Below are 18,075 nucleotides of genomic sequence, written 5' to 3'. Positions count from 1 at the left end.
TACAAATGATGTCCGAAATGTGATTAAGACCCACATAATATCTAACTCACTGGTTTGGAGATCCTTCAGTTAAAACAGTGACCATGTTAGCAGAGCTTCGCAAGCTCTTCCATCTCAAACAGAGGTAGCTAAAGATTATCGGACAAACGGAAAGACTAGAGATTCATGATCAACATTTTACAATCTGTTTATATATATTACACATCTATAAACTTGCCTCTTAATGCCGAGATAGAAAATTCCTATGTGCAATAACATAAAAAGAGCAGAAAAAATACAACTAAAATACAACTTTAAACACATCTGTGATTCAGAAATCAAAATTGAAGTAGTACAAAATACTGCACCATGACTGAACGTTACATTATCTAGCCTATAAAAATATTTAAAAAAATCAAGATCAGCAGAAAAAGGTAGTGAAGCTTATAAAGAGAGAACAGAAGAAAATGACATCCAATAATCAAAATTCACAGTCAGTAATAATCCCAAATTAAGAGCTGCTGCAGCTGGCTGAGAAAAATATACAAGCCCGTAATTTTCCACATGCAATCAAAGGTTGGACAGAGAAGTACAGAAGTATTTCATTTCACTCCCACCTCAACAGAAACGACATTGATAATGCTGGTCAGCAGGTGATGGCACGCCATCACTTTACCCATTTTTGGTATCAATGTGTTCATATCCATTCACAAACCCAGAAGTAAAGGAATGTAGAAAGCTAGCGGAGGTATGACAGGCTAATAACATCAGTCACAACTGATTTCCTTTCACCAAGAGGTGCCACAAGATACAAGGCCTCTTCAGACAGAGCCCGTCGAGTTCAGAAAAGAGATAAAACACTATTCTGTTAGTCTGCAGTAGTTCAGCATGATGGCTGTTGGAACTATGGCACATCTGGTGGATGTTTTCCACAGTTATATCGAGGTTAAGTTGGTCCACTGTTGCTGTGTTTATCACAACATTTCATACAGTATTAAATCCCAAATAAAATGTTAATAATTAATATAAAATTACAAAAACAATGAACTCCCTAGAAATTGTAAGTGATTTTGCTCTCCCAGTTTCCTTTGCTCATCAGTGGTTAACATCAATCCTCATGTAAATGGTTCCAGTTTAGTGGAGTCAGTTATTCCTGAAGCTTGACTCACAATCACACATTTTCATGAACACACACTAACAAAAAGTGATTTGTATAAAACTGGACTCAAGACATTTAGCTAAAAAGCTGTACTATACAAAGTGCCCATTAACTAGGGGTGTAACAAAACACATATTAAGACTTTTTTTCCAATGACTGATATAATAAGTTATGCAAAACAAATATAGTTTTAAATTAAAAAAAATCTAAATGTAAAAAAAAAATGCATTAATAAAACCTTACATTATCATATAAGTGTTAAGCCCTATTCAGATTGGATTAGTTAACTGAGGGGCATCCAAAAATGCCCTGAACATCTGACATGTATTATCAATGATAAGGAAAAAAACTATTAAAAATTAAGAATTTAGCTGTAAAGCCATTGGCGCCTCTGGTGTAACCACACTGATTTTCTTATATAAATTATAATAGAGCTCACAGATCCCAATTGTTTTTAAATGCTCCGCTTTTAAGGTACCTACTTTACTCATTTCTATCTTTAATACATTAAACACTTTGCATTAGCAAGTGTTTCCTAAACTAATTAACTCAGAATGTAACACAAATCTTCAATTTCAAATGGTCACATTACATTTTACCACACTACAGCACGCTAGCTACAGCCCTACTGAATAGCTTTGAAATGAAACATGAATTGAGGCTTTCTTGACCAACATCAGTGCCCAGCCACATACTTTAAAGTGTAAGAAGCCTTCTCAGAAGAGTGGCTGCTGTTCTAGCTGAAAAGGTCTCATAAGAGTTCGGCCTATATTATTATCACTTGTTTAACAAGCAAGCTCATGGTCAGGTGTCCAAATAGTTTTGGTCATATAGTGTATGTCCAGTTAATGTGGAAATAAGAAAAACGTTTGTTAATTTGGTGTTATTTTCTCAGGGAAAATGAGAATGAATGGACATAAAGGTCTAGAGTTATTAAGGGGGGGTCCAACTAAGAAAGGTATCTAAGTTTAGCTATACTGACCTAAACTGAAATGCACGATAGTTACAAACAATGGCTATACCAACACTATCTGTTGCCCTCTTATGTTATGGACAAAATGGATTTTCTTTAGGCACCATGCCCGTGTTTTGGATATATTAGTGCATCAGTGTGTTTTGGTGCATTCTGTGTTTTACAGTGAAATCAGTGTATTGTATCACCCCTAGTGTCAAGCGCTTGGTCCATGTTACCACCATGACATGTCTTTTTTTTTTTTTTTTCTTCTAAATGGACCATCTTGTTTAAACACGCACTGGCCAGACTCTGACCGTCCAAGTGCGGTTTGACTCATACCATCAAGCACCGACATCTCATAAACACCCCCCAAGTCTTTAAGTGAAAAACTTTCAAAATAAAAACAAGCGCTTTCACCAAATCCCTTTCAGTGGGACGCCCTCGTGTGTGCCTTGTGCAAACATCACAGCCCGAAGCACAGTACTTTAGATCCAAACCTACACGATAACATCGGAACGTCAAGACCAAGACGCACGAACGCATTTCAGAAGTTACCACAACACAACATTTTTTTTTTTAAATAAAAAACCTCTCTGTTTACGCAAAATATTTGGCTAAGCCGGGTGAAGGGGTATACACCCGACCCCGACCCCGCCTTCGTGGCACACCATGGGCGCCATGAACGTCCAGCGTTTGGTCTCCGGGTCGTACATCTCCACAGAGCTGAGGTTGGACTGGCCGTCGTAGCCTCCGACGGCGTAGAGGTGACCGCAGTTGGCCACCAGTGAGACTCGGCTGCGCCGGGTATTCATAGACACCAGGTGGCTCCACTGCTCGGCTGAGGAGCTGTACACCTCCGCGCCGCTCAGGAAGCCAGAGCCGTCGTAACCGCCCACCACGTAGAGCTGACTGCCCAGGGCCGCTGCGCCATGCCTGCACCGCTTGTTCAGCATGGAAGGCACTGGGTGCCACTGCGCCGTGTGCTGGTTGTAGTACTCAACCTAACAGACAAAGTACCAGGTTAAACGAGTATTCAAACAACACATGGTCTAAAACTTGACTTCTCTGATGTCTGGTAGTTATACAGGATGAGTAAATATTTTAGATTCGATTTTTATCCCAATCTAGTCGTACCCAATTACCTGATAGATAATAACCTCTACTGCTAAAGACCTCCACTCCTGACCAAGGAGGGTCTCAAAGTCACACGCCCCCTCTGACATGCGTGCAGCAGTACTGAATGCACCTTTTTACCTGCACCAGCACCGGCAATTTCATATGGAGATCCATTTCGGCCCTCATCTATGAGGAAACCCTGTTTAATCATTGTTCTGCCCCTTACAGACACACAATCAATTGTAAGTCTGTGGCAGCGCCTGGCCGGCTGATAGCAGAGCTGAGATTCAAACACGAGAGCTTGAGATCTCAGCGCTGGTGGGCTGGCACGAGATGGAGATAATAGAAAGATAATGGAGCTTTAAGAAGCGTTGGTCTACTTGATGGTCTACTACAATCATACTGCATTTGCCACAGGGCCCTGTGTTATTTTATTCCACCTAATGTCCAGAAAGAGGGCAGATATGATTACTCAATAACTAGGACACATGGATGCACTCAATACACGACTCAGATCCACTACTACGAACTGGCCCTTTTTAAACACGGGTATTAACAATTTAGTTTTGTGCTCCACCTAGTGGATAAGAGAAGTAAGTACCCAGCAAACAGTACTTACCCTGGCATGATTAAATAATGCATGCCAGTCTAAAAGGGCACCAAAAAGCATTTGTAACTGGTCCTAAAGGTCCTAATCCATAACTAAATAAACGTTTCTCAATGGTAGGAGTGTTTTATATTCCACCTGTCGCTATGAAGCAATCAAATAATCTCAGACCACATGGTCCACAATTGTTTTTTTCCCTTTGCATTTCCCACTTTATATCTCTATCTAGTCATTTCCAGTTCCCAATCATGAATCTGCTGCTGCTTGCACAACCCCCCACCAACACATGTCCAATCTACGGTCACTTCTTATCACCCGCTAGTTCTGGGTTTCCGCACATGGTGGCCACGCTATGCCCCATGTGACTCAAACCCCCCACTCGTGCAGGTGCCCAGGACCAGTCCCAGAGATTGCATATAAGACCAGCATCGGTAAGAGACCCCGTCCAACTTTCCCTTTCTCAAACAGTTGCTTTGTGTGGATGTCCAACTTGGCTCTGCTGAGATTTAAACCTGCTACCTGTTTCCTCACTTTGTGAGACATGTAAAGTTAAAGATGAAACTTTTGTTCATATTTTTTGGCTCTGTCCTGCTTTACATTGTGTCAGGTCTAATATACTTAGATTCTTTTCTGATTTCCTTGGCGCTTATGTGCATCCTGTGATCCTGCAATAGCAATATGTGGGTTTTTAGAGGTTTCAAATTTTGCAGCAGATCCTAGCAGATTTGAAGCCAAAAGATCGTTCTTCTAGAGTGGAAATCTCATCTTGTCCCTTGTTTTAAAGGATGGCTATCTCAGATGACTTCTGTCGTGGTTGTGGAGTAGGGTTAGGATACAGGGGTGTGCTATATTAATGCGTTCTTCTGCATATGTATTATTCTTCTACTAAAAATCTTTTGGCCCAAATATAAACTTATATGGTCTAAACAAGCCCCCTATATTATGGTTTTCATTTGTGCCTTAAAAGCATAAATACATGTAAGAATAAAAGTATAGTTCAGAAGCTTTTCACAAACCGTATTGAAAATCTGCAGACCATCATGACCACCCGAAACATATATTCTCCCTTCAAATATCGTCACACCCGCAGCACTGCGACTCGCACTCATCTCTGTTACTACCGTCCATCTGCCCGAAGAGAAACACAGACACATTCACATATATATATATATATATATATTAGGGCTGTCATGCGGTTCAAATTTTTCATCGAGATTAATCGCGATTAAAGAGCCAAATTAATCACGATTAATCGCAATTAATCACAAACTACTAATTAAGCAACATTTGAACAGTTATGCACATTTTTATTGCAAGAACCATTTCTAGATGCAACACCAGTGGTGTAACTAGAAGCTCATGGGCCCCAGTTAAAAAAAATAATAATTGGGCCCCCTCAACAAATTGCATCTGCTGATGGCTGAACAGAATGAATTAAAAGTCACTCAGAAGTTACAATTCCTGCCTCTGGTATTTTTAATGCACAGTTTTAGTTTTTTTTGTTTTACTTAACGAAAAAATTGTAATATAATAAAAATGACTTGCCGAGTGCAGCCAGGGGGGAGGTGGGGGATTTGGGGGATTTGGGGGGGGCAGTGAGGTGAGTGGTTGAGTTCATGTCGTGGAGGACCCCAGAACCCACATTAAAATTTTAACGCGTTAATTAACGCGTTAAACGACAGCCCTAATATATATATATATATAACTATATGGTCAAAAGTATTTGGACACCCCATTTAAAAAACAAATGGTATTGAAATAGAGTGACATCAATGTGATATTTTCGGCTTCTCACAAGACCTTAAAGTATGTCTATGGGGATTTGTGCCTATTTAGTCAAAAGTGCATTTGTATGGCTGGGTGGTGATGTTGGTCAGGAAAGCCTCAGTTGATGTTCCGGTTCATTCCAAAGCTGTTCAGTGGGGCTAAGGTCACGGCTCTGTGCAGACCACTGGAGTTTCTTTAAACTGAACTTTTCTTTATGTCTTTATAGAGATTATTTTGTGCACAAGGGTGCAGTCATGCTGGATCAAGTTGAAAGCATATAATTTCTGTTATATAACTGATTTTATTACACATATAACTGTTATTACACATGAGTCAACCTATTGTTGTTGCTGAAACACATAAATTAAAGAATTAGAAGGGGTCAGCACTGCTACCGGTCAGCTGGGTCAGTAAGTCTGCAAGATGGGAAAAGGACCCTGGTCAGTAGCCCTGAATTTACCATAGGTACGGGTGAATAAGAAGGGTTGTGGACTGTGCACACGTCGGAGGGAGCATGAGGCATGATTGGAGTTTCCAGCAGCAAAAGACGAACTGACTATGCTAAATTGGGAGGGGTGTCCCAATACCTTTATCCATATAGTATATATACACAATCTAATTATTTCTATTAATACATCTAATCTTATTATTTCTATTAATACATCTAATCTAATTATTTCTATTAATACATCTAATCTTATTATTTCTATTAATACATCTAATCTAATTATTTCTATTAATACATCTAATCTAATTATTTCTATTAATACATCTAATCTAATTATTTCTATTAATACATCTAATCTTATTATTTCTATTAATACATCTAATCTTATTATTTCTATTAATACATCTAATCTTATTATTTCTATTAATACATCTAATCTTATTATTTCTATTAATACATATAATCTAATTATTTCTATTAATACATATAATCTAATTATTTCTATTAATACATATAATCTAATTATTTCTATTAATACATATAATCTAATTATTTCTATTAATACATATAATCTTATTATTTCTATTAATACATATAATCTTATTATTTCTATTAATACATCTAATCTTATTATTTCTATTAATACATATAATCTTATTATTTCTATTAATACATCTAATCTTATTATTTCTATTAATACATATAATCTTATTATTTCTATTAATATATATAATCTAATTATTTCTATTAATACATATAATCTTATTATTTCTATTAATACATCTAATCTTATTATTTCTATTAATACATATAATCTTATTATTTCTATTAATATATATAATCTAATTATTTCTATTAATACATCTAATCTTATTATTTCTATTAATACATCTAATCTTATTATTTCTATTAATACATATAATCTTATTATTTCTATTAATACATCTAATCTTATTATTTCTATTAATACATATAATCTTATTATTTCTATTAATACATATAATCTTATTATTTCTATTAATACATCTAATCTTATTATTTCTATTAATACATATAATCTTATTATTTCTATTAATATATATAATCTAATTATTTCTATTAATACATATAATCTTATTATTTCTATTAATACATCTAATCTTATTATTTCTATTAATACATATAATCTTATTATTTCTATTAATACATATAATCTTATTATTTCTATTAATACATCTAATCTTATTATTTCTATTAATACATATAATCTTATTATTTCTATTAATATATATAATCTAATTATTTCTATTAATACATATAATCTTATTATTTCTATTAATACATCTAATCTTATTATTTCTATTAATACATCTAATCTTATTATTTCTATTAATACCTATAATCTAATTATTTCTATTAATACATATAATCTAATTATTTCTATTAATACATATAATCTTATTATTTCTATTAATACATATAATCTAATTATTTCTATTAATACATCTAATCTTATTATTTCTATTAATACATATAATCTTATTATTTCTATTAATACATATAATCTTATTATTTCTATTAATATATATAATCTAATTATTTCTATTAATACATATAATCTAATTATTTCTATTAATACATATAATCTTATTATTTCTATTAATACATATAATCTAATTATTTCTATTAATACATCTAATCTTATTATTTCTATTAATACCTATAATCTAATTATTTCTATTAATACATATAATCTAATTATTTCTATTAATACCTATAATCTAATTATTTCTATTAATACATATAATCTAATTATTTCTATTAATACATATAATCTAATTATTTCTATTAATACATATAATCTAATTATTTCTATTAATACATATAATCTTATTATTTCTATTAATACATATAATCTAATTATTTCTATTAATACATATAATCTTATTATTTCTATTAATACATATAATCTAATTATTTCTATTAATACATATAATCTTATTATTTCTATTAATACATACAATCTTATTATTTCTATAAATACATTTAATCTAATTATTTCTATTAATACATATAATCTTATTATTTGTATTTAGAATTGTTATTGTTATAGATAAAAGAAGAACATGTTGGTACAGAAACAAAGAATCTGTAAATAAGACCAAACCAACCTGTCAGTTTCTGGAGAATAGCACTCCACTGAATTGAGTGATGACCTGCCATCGTAGCCACCACATACGTAAATGTGTCCGTCCACCACAACCGTTCCCATCGCACTTCAGGTCAAGAAAAAAAGAGAGAAAATACAAAGTGTTCAAATATTTTCACTCCTAATCATGCATTATGGGAGGCATAGTGACACAGCTGCACAGCAACAGTTTCTCAGTTACGGTGAGGGTTTCCTACAGGTAGTCCGTTTTCCTCTTACCTCCAAAAACATGCAGAAGGTGGAATAGCTGCTCTAGTGCTTAAAATAAAAGTGTGTCTGTCTTTTTATCACAGTTTAGAAAATGTCTCAACTTTTCCAGACATGGAGGTTAGCATTTTTAAACCACACATCACTTATCAGAACACAATGTCTTACCTGCGCTGACTGTTCATACTGGCCACTTTACTCCACGTGTCCGTTTCTGGGTTGTAGACCTCGACAGTGCTGAGCCGTGACTGGCCGTCATAGCCACCGATAGCGTAAAGCAGTCCGTTCACCACAGCTACGCCCACTCGGCTGCGGGCCGTGCTCATTGGCTGACAGCGTTCCCAGCAGTTACCGATTGGGTCGAATACTTCTACGACATTTAACGAGTCACCTGTGGATAAAACACCAGGTCAGGGAACAGCAGTGGTCAGAAATTTCTAACTGAAGTCTGCAATAACAGTTCAACAGGATTTAGATCCAGAGGTAGGGGCTATGGTTAACTCGAACCTTTCTTACGGTTAGGGTCAAGAATTAAGGTCTGAACTTTTCTCTTGGTGTACATCATATCTCTGTTTGTTTATTAGGATTTTAACGTCAGGTTTTACACTTTGGTTACATTCATGACAGGAACGGTAGTTACTCATTACACAAGATTCATCAGTTCACAAGGTTATATCGAACACAGTCATGGACAATTTAGTGTCGCCAATTCACCCCACTTGCACGTCTTTGGACTGTGGGAGGAAACCAGAGCACCCGAAGGAAACTCCACACAGAAAGGACCCGGACCGCCCCACCTGTGGATCGAACCCAGGACCTTCTGGCTGTGAGGCGACAGTGCTACCCACTTAGCCACCATGCCACCCCCATATCTCTGTACACCACTGCCTAAGGTCTTTACACCATTGAACTTGCCATCATCGTCAAGGTTTAAAATAATGGTTAAGTGGCGCTTGGTCAGCAGTTGGACTGTCTGGACTTTTATTCAACTTTTTCTTTTATTACCCATCTGTACATCTAAAAGGACCCACTATCCAGAGTCCTAGCATAATATACATCATATTTAATTATATATTGTTCCACATGCTTACATTTTCACTCTAAAAGCACTTTCATTTTTAAGAAACAGACTCCCAGACACAAAGCCAGACTATTCATGACAACAAATCCTTTGTTTCAAATCCACAGTCTTAGTTTAAAGCTTAACAGGGATTTAGTAAACTAGAAGTGATTAGTGAAACCCAGCCATTGGGGGGGCACGTACTAGCAACAGGTTTATTAGAGGAACAAGTGCAGGTAGGATGTTTTGGAGAAAGTTAGGGAGGAGAGATTGAGGCGGTTTGAGCATGTGCAGATGAGGGTTGAGAGTTCTTTGGGGGGAAGGTGCTTAGGAGGTTTATGGACAAGGCAAGATGGAGACTAATGATCCCCCTTATAAATGCAACCCTAACGGGGGTAGAAGTAGGGAACAATGAACAAAGACTTTAAAAGCTAAAATAAGAAACCAAACCTGCACTATTGAGTCCTCCGACAGCATAGATTAACCCAGCAATGGACGTGCAGCATCGTTGCCGGGTCTTATAGGCAGGTAGGTGTGGCCGCCGCTCCGGCATTAAATGATAATCCTTTGCCTCATCTACTAGATCCCTGTAAGGGAGAAAAAAAGTCAAACCAAAACAAACGTGAAGTAAAAATGCTGCATTTACAATATTTAAAACAGGTTATTCTACGAGGGATCTTTAAAAAGTTTCTGCACTTTTATACTCTGGTTATAAATGGTGAAGGTGGGAGGAGTAGGAATCGGTCGTGTCTGATTTAGTGCCATCTGATTTCCACCTTTTTGGACACTCAAAGAAGCTTTAAGGGGAAGAAGATTTTCATGTGATGATGTGAAAGTGACTACACGCTCATCCGAAAACATTTCCTGCTGATGGCATTAAAATGTTGGCACGGCGCTGCTGGGAAATATGCATCAGAAGGCGACTGTGTAGAAAACTGATGTTATTTGCTTTTGAAATTCTTAATAAATAGAGTTTTTAAAAAAGTGCGGAAACTTAGTCCGTGGTTCATTCTCTTTCTGTCCTTAAAAGGTTGTCAAAAACTACCTGTTGCATCCAACAAAAAAAATTAAGGTGAAATTCTGTCATGCTCAATATAAGGGATATTTTAGGGAAGTTTAAAAACAACACACACAATACCAACCAGTCAACCATTCAGTACATGTATATCAGGGTTGTGAAAATTAGAGCGCTCGGTTGGTGCAGCGGTATTATTGTTTTGTTTTGTCTAAATGCCCGAGTGTAAATGTTAGATGTGCATCTGTGGTGTTGTTTTGTTTTTGGCATGTACATACACTACATGGTCAAAGTATTTGGACACCTGACCATGAGCTTGTTGGACATCACATTTCAAAAACAAATGGAATTTAAATAAAATGACATCTATGTGATATATAACAGCCACTCTTCTGAAGGCTTCTCAAAATACATTGAAGTATGTCTGTGGGAATTTGTGCTCATCAGCTAAAAAGAGCCTTTGTACGGCTGGGCACTGATGTTGGTCAGAAAGCCTCGATTGTTGTTCTGGTTCATTCCAAAGCTGTTCAGTGGGGCTGAGGTCAGGGCTCTGTGCCGGATGCTGGAGTTTCTTTAATCTAAACAAAGCTTTTATTCATGTCTTTATAGAGCTTGCTTCGTGTACAGGGGTACAGCCATGCTGTAGCAGGAAAGGACCTTCCCTAAACTCTTGCTGCAAAGTTGGAAGCATTTCATTTTCTTTAAGATAATTGATTTATAGCACCTGTTAGCAACCGTTGTGGCTGAAACGCACGGTTTTGTAAACCAAAAAATTAGACACATAGGTGTCTAAATACTTTTGTCCGTGTAGTGAACATAAATTTCCATTGAGTCAAATTATGCATATGTAAATCTGAAGTGGATTTACACCCTGGAAATACATTAAATAAACTAAAATAAAACCCTGCTTTTTAATTCCCGATAATACCATTATGGTGGTTTTCATACATGCAAGAATTCAATTTGAAACAACCCTAGTAAAATATTCTGTAGGTTACACCTATGTGGAAGCAGACCTGCATTTGTGACAGCAGCGCACCAGCTCATCCTGCTGGACTCGGTCAGCCAAAAACTGAGGTCTGCACAGGGGCAACCTGGTCTTGGAAAGCAGCTCAGGCAGGCAGGACTCCCGATCCTCCCGCTGATGCCTCACCCATGCCAGAACTGCCTCAAAAACCTACAAGAAGAAAGAAACGTAGTCGTTACACGATTCATCAGTTCAAGTCTTTAATGTCAAACACAGTCAGGGACAATTTAGTGTCTCCTTTTCTCCTCTCTTGCACGTCTTTGGACTGTGGGAGGAAACCGGAGCTCCCGGAGGAAACCCACACAGACACGGGGAGAACATGCAAACTCCGCACAGAAAGGACCCAGACCGCTCCACCTGGGAATCGAACCCAGGCCTTCTTGCTGTGAGGTGACAGTGCTACCTACCGAGCCATGGTGCCACCCTGAATGTGATTTAGGGGGAGTTTTAGCCTAGTGGTTAAGGTACTGAACTAGTAATTGAAAGGTCGCTGGTTCAAGCCCCACCACTGCCAGGTTGCCACTGTTTGACCCTTGAGCAAGGCCCTTAACCCTCAAGTTAGGTACAGTACAGTACTCTAAGTCACTTTGGATAAAAGCGTCTGCTAAATGCCGATAATGTAAATGTTAATTTATGTAGCCTAGTGGTTAAGGTACTGGACCAGTGATCAGAGCATTGCCGGTTCAAGCCCCACCACTGCCAGGTTGCTGCTGTTGGGCCCTTGAGCAAGGTCCTTAACTCTCAATTGCTCAAACTGTACACTGTAACTGTACTGTTAGACGCTTTGGATTTAGGCGTCTGCTAAATGCTGAAAATGTAAATGTATAAAGAAACTAAGAAATGAATCTATGAATGTTGATGGATTTGAAGGGAACAGCCTCAGGTTAGCAGCTGTATACAAAGCAAATACAGCTGTGTCTGTGTGAGAGAGAGAGATCAAACAGCTGGAGGCCTGTACTCATGTCCTTAAAGCTCCTTTATTTACTTTATGACTGATCACACAAACCTGCTCCTCAGCCTTGACGTTGAGCTCGTCACAGCCCACCAGCTCGAGCACCTCGTCAGTCCGCAGGCTCAGGAACTCCTCAGACACCGAAACCTCCACAAAATGCTGGTGAACGAAGCTGTTGGCAGCATCGTACAGCGTCGTGCACATCATGGTCTCGGCAAACTGTCGCACGCCCAGGCAGTTTTTAGGGTGTAACCTAGGATCAAAGCAATGACGTTTATACAGTGATATGAGATTGAGAAGATACACGGTGTCAGCGTCTGGCAGCTTCGATCTCGTGCAGTACCTCTCCTGAAGGAAAGAGCAGCAGGCGTCTTTGACATTCTGCAGCTGAAGGAAGCTAGCGCCGATCAGGAGCGCCTGAACGTTCTGCTGGTCTATGGCTATGTGTCCGTTATAGGCGAAATTAATAAGCGCTTCCAGAGCACTATAAGGGGAGGAATAAAAGCAGAATTAGATTGTCAGCTGAGCTCCATGCATCAGTACAGTGTGGTTTGAATTACATCAGAACTACACAGTGCAACCTAGTGGGCTGAGTGGATTTTCCAGACACAGATAAAGCTAATCCTCTTGGAATCAGAACAACGTGAAAAGCGAAACCGAAGTCTGAACATGGCTACCTGGGATCCATGCCTTGCATGGCGATCTCGTCCTGTTTGCACTCCACCATATCATTAGTGAACATGGCATGGAAGTAGGGAATAGAAGCAGCAAGGACGATCCTGTGGGCGCTGAACTTGTGCTCTCCCACCTACAACACACACAGAAGAAGCACACATAATTAAACCTACCTGTTTTTTTACAATAGACATGGTCTGAAAGCAACTTTACAGAATCCGGGACCGACAGACCAAAAACCCCAGTTGAGCAAGCTGAGGGCTACAGTGGCAAGGAACTCGGTTCGAAACTCGGATCGGCCACCGGTCGGCTGGGCACCATCTAGAGGGAACAGTTGGCAGTGCCTGCAGTAGACTAGACAGTTTGCTGGTTGTGATGACCGGACTACAAGTGGGTGGGGTCTTCAAACGCTGTGTAATGACCCTGGTTAGCAGATAGAGGCGCCTGTGCAGAATGCATGGGCGAAAAGAAGGACGGGTCAGAGGAGCAATATACCCTCCTTGAATGCAATCATAGATCCCCAGCAGCAAAAGACAGAATGACTTATATAAATAAATAGAAAATAAATAAAAAAATACAGGAAGAAACCTTGAAAGGAACCAGACCCAGCAGGGACTCCCATCCTCCTTGGTTATATAATATCTTATATAATATCTTAAGGTCGCACTGCTACTAAAAACACAGTGCAACTATAACAGTCTTTACAGGATGCCTGCTTTATAGGAGCAGGCACATAAATTCAAATACAGACAGGTATTAATTGCAGATGTTTTTAGATTTCTCTGTGGTGTGTATATAAATGTGATAGTCTTGGCCAACGCATGGGTGGTACAAGCTGCAAAAGTACTATGGAGTATGGAGAAAATGCTGATCAGGCTTTAATTTTGAGTCAAAATGACTAGAAGACCTTTTATTTAAGAGGTAAGGTTGAGGGCTACTACCAAGCTGCAACTCTAACCCCACAGTTGCTTGGATTGTGTCCTGTATCAGCCGTCCAAGTAAAAATGGTAAAGAAAGAGATGTAAGTGGCTTTGACAGAAGGTACATTGTTGGTGGAAAGATGAAAGGAGTTCAACTGGCTGGTTTGTCAACAGAGCGACTGCATGTATGACTGACACCAAAGCCCCTTCCACACATCCACGTTTACCCAGGAATTAATGAGCAATTTTAAAGTAGGTGCGATGTGTAAAAGCACCTCAGCGTCAAAATGCTGAGTAAACTGACAACGCAATTTACCGGGTCAAGACGTCACATTACGGATAATTGAAATACCAAGGAATCATTAATGTCCAGTCCTGTGTATTCGACCTGTATGTTCTCTGTATCTGTACAAAACACTACATGCTCTGTACATATGATGTAAATAACCATTAGCATGTCAATTCAGGCCTCCAGCTCTAATTATAAAATATGCTTTAACAGGAATCCTTTTAAACGTGGAGCTTACAGTACATACAAAAACAGAAATAAAAAAAATAATTTACACCGATCAGCCATAACATTAAAACCACCTCCTTGTTTCTACACTCACTGTCCATTTTATCAGCTCCACTTACCATATAGAAGACTGTAGGACCCCCACAGGGCCACGACAGAGCAGGTATTATTTGGGTGGTGGATCATTCTCAGCACTGCAGTGACACTGACATGGTGGTGGTGTGTTAGTGTGTGTTGTGCTGGTATGAGTGGATCAGACACAGCAGCGCTGATGGAGATTTTAAATACCGTGTCCACTCACTGTCCACTCTATTAGACACTCCGACCTAGTTGGTCCACCCTGTAGATGTAAAGTCAGAGAGGATCGCTCATCTATTGCTGCTGTTCGAGTCGGTCATCTTCTAGACCTTCATCAGTGGTCACAGGACGCTGCCCACAGGGGCGCTGTTGGCTGGATATTTTTGGTTGATGGACTATTCTTAGTCCAGCAGTGACAGTGAGGTGTTCAAAACCTCCATTATCATTGCTGTTTCTTATCCACTCATACCAGCACAACACACACTAACACACCACCACCATGTCAGTGTCACTGCAGTGCTGAGAATGATCCACCACCTAAATAATACCTGCTCTGTGGGGGTCCTGACCATTGAAGAACAGCATGAAAGGGGGCTAACAGAGCATGCAGAGAAACAGATTGACTACAGTCCGTAATTGTAGAACTACAAAGTGCTTCTATATGGTAAGTGGAGCTGATAAAATGGACAGTGAGTGTAGAAACAAGGAGGTGGTTTTAATGTTATGGCTGATCGGTGTAAATACCCAGTAATGATTCAGTAGTGAGGAATCATTTATGACAGAATCACTGCGTAATTTCTTTTGAACAGATCCAGATGGCAACTTTTTATAATTAAATGACCAAGCACCATTAAATCTGCTTTTCAAGCATTAAATTAATATAGAAATCACTTAGTATTTCCATGAACCAGAGTCTATGGGACGGCTTTTTATTACACATGGAAAGATGACGTAACTACTGATGTGAGTCAGCTAGTAAGCATGTTAAATAAAGCATAATAAATCCATTCTAATAAATCAATAGTAATTTCAACATTGCATACCCTTTCACATCATCAAGGCGATGCAAACAGGCCATAAAAATAAAAAACAAGCAATAATCTTCCACATAAGGGTAATTTACATAAACCTTCCCCCTGCTGTGCAGGTGTGTGGATGAAAAGGTCATGAAACCAGTCAGGTGAAACACACACTGACAGAATTCATCCCTGCATAACATACAACAGGATTTAAATGCTGCAGGACAACTTGGAAAACAGATGAGTGTAGTTTTAAGGGTGTAATCTGGTGTTAATCTTAAATCAGATTAGGATGAGGACGCACTAATCATCTATGTAGTTCAGTCTGGGTGTTATAAAGATATGAGCACATGGTCACAATGGGCGCATGAAAGCACGTGTTTTCCATAGACAAATATTTAAATATTTAGTGGTTGGGCTAAACAAACGACCAAGCACTCAATGTCTGCTGATGTATTATGATCTGATCATATGTCTGAGCATTTAAATCTGAAAATTTGAATCTGAAAGACACTCGTACACATCCTCAACTGTGCTTACAGCCAAACAGGAAATTTCAATTGTTTAAATCATTATTACACTTTAAAATCACAAACAATGAGGCCAATGTGCATCAGTATGGAGTCTGACTGCATGTTATACTCTACACACGTGAATCCGTGTAACAGTAGTTATTTATTATTCATAACTTCACAATCAAGTGTGAATATTTTGCATCATGTTCCAGTATAAAAGTGGAACTCTGCTTATCAACTTACAATAACTACACTAATGTTGTCAGGAAAAGCTTTAACACCAAGTGCATCGCTGTTAATTATAATTAGAATGTTTAGTTAGCGCCTGTATTGAACTTTTGCCTGGTGGCTGAACTGGTTTTGAGACGGGGCCAATGCCTGGCCTGGTCTCAAATCAACCGGTTGGATTTTGACTCCCACCTTGTTTTGCTTTTTCTTAATAACGGGTGTGTAGCACTGTCGCCTCACAGCAAGAAGGTCCTGGGTTCGATCCCCGGGTGGGGTGGTCCGGGTCCTTTCTGTGTGGAGTTTGCATGTTCTCCCCGTGTCTGTATGGGTTTCCTCCGGGAGCTCCGGTTTCCTCCAACAGTCCAAAGACGTGCAAATGAGGTGAATTGGAGATACAAAATTGTCCATGAGTGTGTCTGACATTAAATAAATCACTGATGAATCTTGTGTAATGAGTAACTACTGTTTTTGTCATAAATGTAACCAAAGTGTAAAACATGATGTTAAATAAATTCTTAATAACTGAGTCTGAGACCTGAGACTTCCTAGAATAATAAATACAGCTTATGGTATCTTTAACAAGACTATAATTCACAAACCTGTCAAAAGGACTAGACACAGTTGGTTTAAACAAATAAGGAACCAAAACTAGATGCACTGCATTTTAATCAGTCTTAACAATCTGAACCACCATGACAGCTGATCTACAGCCGGTAAAATGCTGACAGCTTGTGTAAAGCTGGTTGTCACAGTTATTGTGATAATTTTGACCTTTATCCCAAACAATGACACAGAATTATCCAGCTAAATTATTAAGACACATGACTGAGCACAGCAGGCTGCAGTGTTGGTTAAGCTAAGCTAGTTTGATCCACTGACCCCAATCCAACCAGACATTAAGATAACTGACATGACAGCTATTATAATGTAACTCTACAATTCAAACTTCATGATTTATCCTCCTGAGATGATTTTAATTGAATAATACACAGCTGCCTGTCAGCTTCACTCACTTCCATGCTGACACTGAGCTGTGCTACATTAGCATAGCTCACACCTTAGCAGGGGAGCCGCTGAGCGTCTAAAACACCCAGATCCAAACATTTTCCTACCTTAAGGGTGACATCGCAGAGTTTCCCCTGTCGCCGGATCTCCTCCATGACCGAATATCCACGGCATGGTAAATCGTGGACAGAAAAATGCATCAAATCTTCTATTTCTTCGGATATCATGTCACCCATCGTCATTGAGGAAAGGGAAAACTAATTTTCAAAACGGAACATGAACCTCGCCGGACACCATAACCGGAATGTAGGACTAGTCGATTCCACAAATCAGAGTCGACTCCGAGTCAGCCTGTGGAATTAATGGAGTCGATTCCACAAATCGGAGTCGACTCCGAGTCAGCTTACAGACGTAATGGAGTCGGTTTTAGGAGTTGATTTTTGGATTCGAGTCTCTGCCACAATTACTAGTTTTATTTTATTTATTTATTTATTAGGATTTTAACGTCATGTTTTACACACTTTGGTTACATTCATGACAGGACAGGTTACTGGTTACACAAGATTAATCAGTTTACAAGTTTAACGTCGAAACAGTCACGGACAATGTTGTATCTCCAATTCACCTCACTTGCACTT

General features: G+C 38.5%; 1 protein-coding gene across 1 annotated transcript; it reads right to left on the bottom strand.

Annotated features, from left to right (window-relative positions):
• Positions 1–2,707: 2,707 nt before the first annotated feature.
• Positions 2,708–17,679, bottom strand: klhl18 (kelch-like family member 18). Its single transcript, XM_062992993.1, has 10 exons — positions 17,545–17,679; positions 13,158–13,288; positions 12,824–12,964; positions 12,535–12,733; positions 11,518–11,678; positions 9,937–10,073; positions 8,595–8,817; positions 8,182–8,286; positions 4,833–4,944; positions 2,708–3,094 (listed from the first exon to the last, which is right to left on the bottom strand). Exons 1-10 carry the CDS (start codon positions 17,677–17,679, stop codon positions 2,708–2,710), a joined length of 1,731 nt encoding a protein of 576 aa, XP_062849063.1.
• Positions 17,680–18,075: the final 396 nt, after the last annotated feature.

The sequence above is a fragment of the Trichomycterus rosablanca genome, chromosome 4 (genome assembly GCF_030014385.1).
Source record: "Trichomycterus rosablanca isolate fTriRos1 chromosome 4, fTriRos1.hap1, whole genome shotgun sequence".
NCBI classification, from domain to species: Eukaryota; Metazoa; Chordata; class Actinopteri; order Siluriformes; family Trichomycteridae; genus Trichomycterus; species Trichomycterus rosablanca.
The sequence above is the reverse complement of the archived record's forward strand: the minus strand, read 5'-3'. Positions and strand labels throughout refer to the sequence as shown.